The following is a 5,460-nucleotide window of genomic DNA, read 5'->3' on the forward strand; positions in this document are numbered from 1 at the left end:
AGGCGTCCGGTTGGGGTGCGCGGTCCTAGCGCCGCACGCTCGGGGCTGCGCATCCGCCCGGTCCGCGCTGCATCGTCGGCGTAAAACCCGGGGGAGGAAAAAAATAATTATTTTTTTGGGGTTTTTATCACGCTTTGCGGCTTTATTGTTTTTATTACGTCCCTTTTGAACGAGAGATGCTGGGCAGCGCGAGTGCTCCCGGTCTTTGCTGATGGGCAGCACCAATAAAACGGGATTTTAAGCGAGCTGGCCGCGCACGTCTGGGGTGCTTTGGTGGCAGCGCAGTCCCGGCGGGGCTGCCCCGTTCCGGGCCGTATTTTCATCCAAAGAGCTCCGCTTGTGCAGGATCCGCAGCGCCGCGGGCTGCTGAGAGCGTGAGTCTTTGTTCGGAGGTTTTATGTACGGTGACAAAATGGGGACTGAAGGCGCCCGGCGACGGCGCCCGCAGATCCTGCGACACGGGGACAGAACCGCTGGTCCTGCTGCTGTGCCCCAGCCCCCTGGGCTGGCTGCAATCTCTGCCTGCACCAGCCTGCCTGGCTGTCCTTTGATCAGCAGGTCTAATTGCAATTAGTAGGTTTTAATAGGCGAAATGAAATGTATTTGCTATTCAAAGGCACATCTCTTTGTTATCTAGGGATCCAGCTGATTGGAGTTCTCCCAGAGTTGGCTTCTGCTGTTGTGTTTCTTGGTCATGGCTACTTCTGGTATGTAGTATTCTGTACAAAATGCTCGTGTCTGTCTTATTTCCTCTGAAATAAATTTAAAAGCCTAATACAGTTAAATAAACTGTCGTTGCCATGCTTTTCTCCCATCTCTAGGCTGCTTTGGAGAAGCTGTTAAAAGCGGGCGCTTGTGAAAACATAGCACAAGCTGCCTCCAAGGAGGCTGTTGGCAGATGGGCCCCAGCTCCTCTGCCTGCCATCTGCTCTGCTAACAGAACTGACGATCATCTCGAGGAGCTGAACGGGTGTGACACCGGGCAGGGCTGGTGTGCCTGCTCGTGGGGGTGTGAAGAGAGGATGCTGTGAAAACTGGTTTTTGGTTCTTGGCGATGTCGGGTCTTAGGCAAACAACACCTTGAAACCCTTCCTCAGGATTATTTTTCATTTGAAGTATGGATAAACTTGTTTTCATAACCCTGGTTATAAAAGGCTAAAACAAATTACCAGGTGCTTGGGTAATTTATTGAGGAAGAATTGTGAATAAAACTCTGCTGTGGTTTTGAATGATGTTGCTGCTGCTTAAAACTGTTGTCTCAGGTGCTGTCTCCTCAAGTCACCATTGTGGCACTGAATTTTTGAAGGCTGTTTATTCAAGTTACCTAAGCTGGTCCCTGGTTTAAAATTGGTTTTTTTTCCCTCTGTTTCTAGATATTCAAGTGAAGGAGCTGGAAAAGAGGGCCTCTGGGCAGGCATTTGAGCTGATACTCAGTCCCCGCTCAAAAGAAGCAGTCCCAGAATTCCCTCTTTCTCCCCCAAAGAAGAAGGATGTGTCATTGGAAGAGATCCAGAAGAAGTTGGAAGCAGCGGAAGAGAGACGTAAGGTAAATTTGGAAGAGCTTAAGCAAGCTCTGCTCAGCTAGTCTGTGCAAGCTGTGGTTTTAAAAATTATTAATTAGGAGAAGTGATTAGTGGTAAATACTCTATATTATGGTAAATAGAGTATTAATTGAACTTTGGTATCTCGGGGGCTCTTGTGAACCTTTGCTATGGTCTGGCAAGGCTGTTGCTTTGTTCCCAAAGTGATATTGAATGGTCACTCGAAAAACTGGGAGAAAACATCTAGGTGAGAGGGGAGGATCTGGAAGAAAGAGTTTTTTTTGTCTTTAACATCATAACAGATGAATTTCCTCCTAGAAGATGTGGTGGTGAATCTGTAATGTGAGAGTTTGTCAAGACAGTGTCTGATTTGATATAAAGTCTTGCTGTTGGGATGTAGCTTGGAGCTTTGCTTGAAGTGCAGCCTCCTGTGTGACCTGAATCCCAGCGATTCACTGCTCTGAGAAGTGAGGGAAGATGTATTGATGTTAACATTTAAAAAACAACAATCTTTTTTCCAGAAAAATCCCATTTGACAAGGCTTGCAAGTAATGACAGAAACTGTGCTTTCCTGGTTGCTTGTAACGGTGAAACGTGGGTGGGGGAAGCACCAAGGAGCTCTGTCCTGCATCTTGAAGTTTGCTCTTCTCTACAAGGGCAGGAAATCTTCTCTTGGGAGCTGTGAGCAGCTCGACTGCTGTTGTCTCTGTAGTTGATCTGGTTTATGTTCAAAGCCTGCATCCTCTTGTTTTGTTAGTCTCATGAAGCAGAAGTGTTGAAGCAGCTCGCTGAGAAGCGGGAGCATGAAAAAGAGGTGCTCCAGAAAGCCATTGAGGAGAACAACAACTTCAGCAAAATGGCAGAGGAGAAGCTGACCCACAAAATGGAAGCAAACAAAGAAAACCGCGAGGCACAAATGGCTGCTAAGCTGGAACGCTTGAGGGAGAAGGTGGGTGTGGAGTCCCAGTTCTGGGAAGGAGTTTACCCCTGCTCCTGGTGGTGAGAATGGGCTGAATAAAGCCAAGTGAGCCCCCATGTGGGGGGGTGCTGAGAATAGAGGGGTGTCCTTGGGAGTTCTGTGGTGGTGTGGTCTTCAAAGATGGTTAAATCTACAGAAACACCCCTCGGGGGAGAGGGGATGGGTGGAGCTGCAGCAGGGCCTCACTTTCTCTTTGGAAGCTTCATCCTGCAGCCCCCAGATCTGTGGGGAGAGCAGGGGGTGGGCAGGGAGCTGGGGCTGGCTGTGCTGGGGCAGCTCACCACCTCCTGCTGCTGTCTTCCAGGACAAGCATATCGAAGAGGTCCGAAAGAACAAAGAAGGCAAAGACCCTGGTGAGGCTGAAACCGACTGACTTCATTCTGGAAACTGACTCTCACCCCCTCCTCTAAATATCCAAAGACTGTACTGGCCAGTGGTTTGATCTTTGCTTTTGTTATTATTTTTTTTTTTTAATTTTAAGTTTCTAGGGACTGATGTAGAACTGTAAAATTAGATCCCAACTGTACACTTGCTTTGGGGGTAGAGGGGAGACCTTCCATGTTTCACTTTTTCTAAAGTGTTGTCTTTCCAGTGTAGCTCTCTTCTTGTTGCATCCTTTTCTACTCCAGCACACTCGCTGCTGGGTTGATGGCTAGTACTGTATCAGCTCTGTAAGATGTTTGTGATGGAATCTGTAGTACACTCTTCCATGCTGAATATCTGTGACACTTCCAAAATCTGACTCTGTCCCAGTCTGCTAAAATCCCGCTGTAACCGAGTGACTAAATAAAGCTGCACAGTGCTGTTCTCATGAGAATTGCTGCTGAAAAAGGGGTGTGAGAAACAACACGAGCTGGCTGAGGGCTGTGCTGGGTGTTCCTTCCCTGGTGCTGGGTGGAAGGGTCTGCAGCAGAGTGTCTCCTTCCATCCCTGGACGTGCTCGAGGCCGCCTTGCCCCCGGAGCGCTCGCATTGTCTCAGCTGTACAATCCAAGCTTTGTTTTGACACCTCAGCAGTTGTCAGCTGCTGGGTGTTTTTGTTAAAAAGAGTTCAGAACCACCTCCCTTGGGCTGCTGACACTTGAACAAATGAGTCCTTGTTACCACATGACTGATCTGAGGCTTTTTTTTGGGGAAGGGTTTCTGGAGGATGACTTGTGCTATTGAAGGGTGAGTTGTGTCAGAAACCTGCTCTGTGCTGGGACTGAGCCTGCCCCCAGTGGAGATGCTGCTGTGGAGGAGAACGATTGTTTTGGTGTCTGCCACGGGTGTGCTGGGCCAGGAGGTGGTGTCCCAGGGTGGGGGTGAAGGTTGACTCCTGCCCACAGCTAGATGTGTGTCATCTCTCTTTTCTGGGGCATCAGAAATTGATACAGCTGAACCTGTGCTCTGAAGACAGATGCCTTTAGGTGTCTGGGTACAGAGTTGCTGTATTGTCCCAGGTGCCTTAACACCCCAAAACCTTCCTCTGAGGACATCCACAGGTTCTTGTGCTGCTCTGCAGCAAAGCCAAAGTTGGGGTGTGTGAACACCCAGTTCTGAGGAACTCAGCTTCAGTGAGAGTGTTGCCTCAGGGCAAGGAAGCTCTTGGCTTCCACAGCTTCTGTCAGACACTCACTGGTGCTGGTCCCTGTGGGGCACAGTTGGTCCCATCTTCCCCCTTTGCTGCCTTTGATCTTGAGGCAGGTTTGTTTTCAGGTTAAATTCACACCTGGAGTGTATGGCACTGACATGTCCTCAGGAAGGACAAGCTGGTAGGGATTGATTTGATTTTGTTTTTTAAAGGGCTAATTGAGCCCTGGGCCACTTGCCCTGCCCTCTGGGGCTGCTGTAAAAGAAGGAACCTCAGTTTAGGAAGCTGTCACATATCACACAACATTTTTGATTGCATCAGAGTTGTACTTAACCAAAAGCTGTTTGTCTGAAAGAAGGACAGTGAGATAGAGCCAGGCCTGATGCACTGGGAGGCTGGGATCAGATCTTTGCCTGAAGGATTTTCAGGAGTGGTTTGATACTTCCTAATTTAAGGTAAGAGAACCTGTTGGGGAGCACCCACCCATCTGTGGTGGGGGCAGAGTGCAGGTTTGGGCTTTGGGCACATGTTGGTGTTGAGTGAGCTGAGAGGAGGGGGATGTGGGTCAGGATCTGCCCAGGGAGCTGAGGAGGATGAGAATACAGAGCTGAACCCGGGGAGAAAGTGCATTTGAGCCTCTGTGCTGTGCTTACAGAAGCCACTGAGTGTCTCTAGCACCACGTAATGGAGGTTTAAGTGATTGCTGGATCAGTTCCCATAGACAAGATCAAGCTTCATTAGCAATTAAAAAAGAAAAAAAGCAGCTATATTTAAATGCAAAGACAAAGTGTCCCAAATGCTGGGGGAGGGGTGGGGAGTGTCCCCATCTTTTCAAGGGATGTGGGAGAAGGATGACAGTGCTGCCAAATCCCAAAAGGTGTTAAGAGCATGAAGAGATAAATAGGAGTTTTTTGACTTACCAAAGCTGTCAGATCTTAGCCTGGGGCCTTCTGTTCCCTCATCTTGGCTCTGCTTCGTGTGGCTGCCTGCGTTGGGCTTAACAGGAACTTAATGCCTGGAGCTCTAAGCCTGGAGTGGAGTTTTTAACTGGAGCTTGGTCTAGTTCCCTGAGACCTGTTGGGGGGGGGGAAGGGAAGTTTTGAGGGTGAGAGTGAGACTGGGGGGTGAAAACAGTGGGAGGGTAGCAGTGATCTGAGAACGGATAAGAGGGGAGGAAGAACTGTCATGGAGGAGGGGACAACAGAGAGGCTGCCTGGGCAACAGGGGCTCGGTGAACCTGTGCTGGGAAGGAACCCATCCTAACCACAAAGAATTGTATTTGTGCTTTAAAAGGCTAAATCCAGATATGTCCGCGGGAGCAAACGTCAACAGCTGGGGGCTGGCTCTGTATCATTAAGGAAAAATTCA

At 49.1% G+C, this 5,460-nt stretch overlaps 1 protein-coding gene across 1 annotated transcript; it reads left to right on the top strand.

Annotated features, from left to right (window-relative positions):
- The first annotated feature begins 635 nt into the window (after positions 1-635).
- Positions 636-3,327, top strand: STMN1 (stathmin 1). The gene is made up of 4 exons (XM_008940052.1): positions 636-707; positions 1,374-1,546; positions 2,299-2,490; positions 2,825-3,327. The coding sequence occupies exons 1-4, from the start codon at positions 695-697 to the stop codon at positions 2,891-2,893; spliced, it is 447 nt and encodes a 148-aa protein (XP_008938300.1). The 5' UTR covers positions 636-694; the 3' UTR covers positions 2,894-3,327.
- Positions 3,328-5,460: the final 2,133 nt, after the last annotated feature.

The sequence above is a fragment of the Merops nubicus genome, unplaced genomic scaffold (genome assembly GCF_000691845.1).
Source record: "Merops nubicus isolate BGI_N331 unplaced genomic scaffold, ASM69184v1 scaffold15735, whole genome shotgun sequence".
Classification (NCBI taxonomy): domain Eukaryota; kingdom Metazoa; phylum Chordata; class Aves; order Coraciiformes; family Meropidae; genus Merops; species Merops nubicus.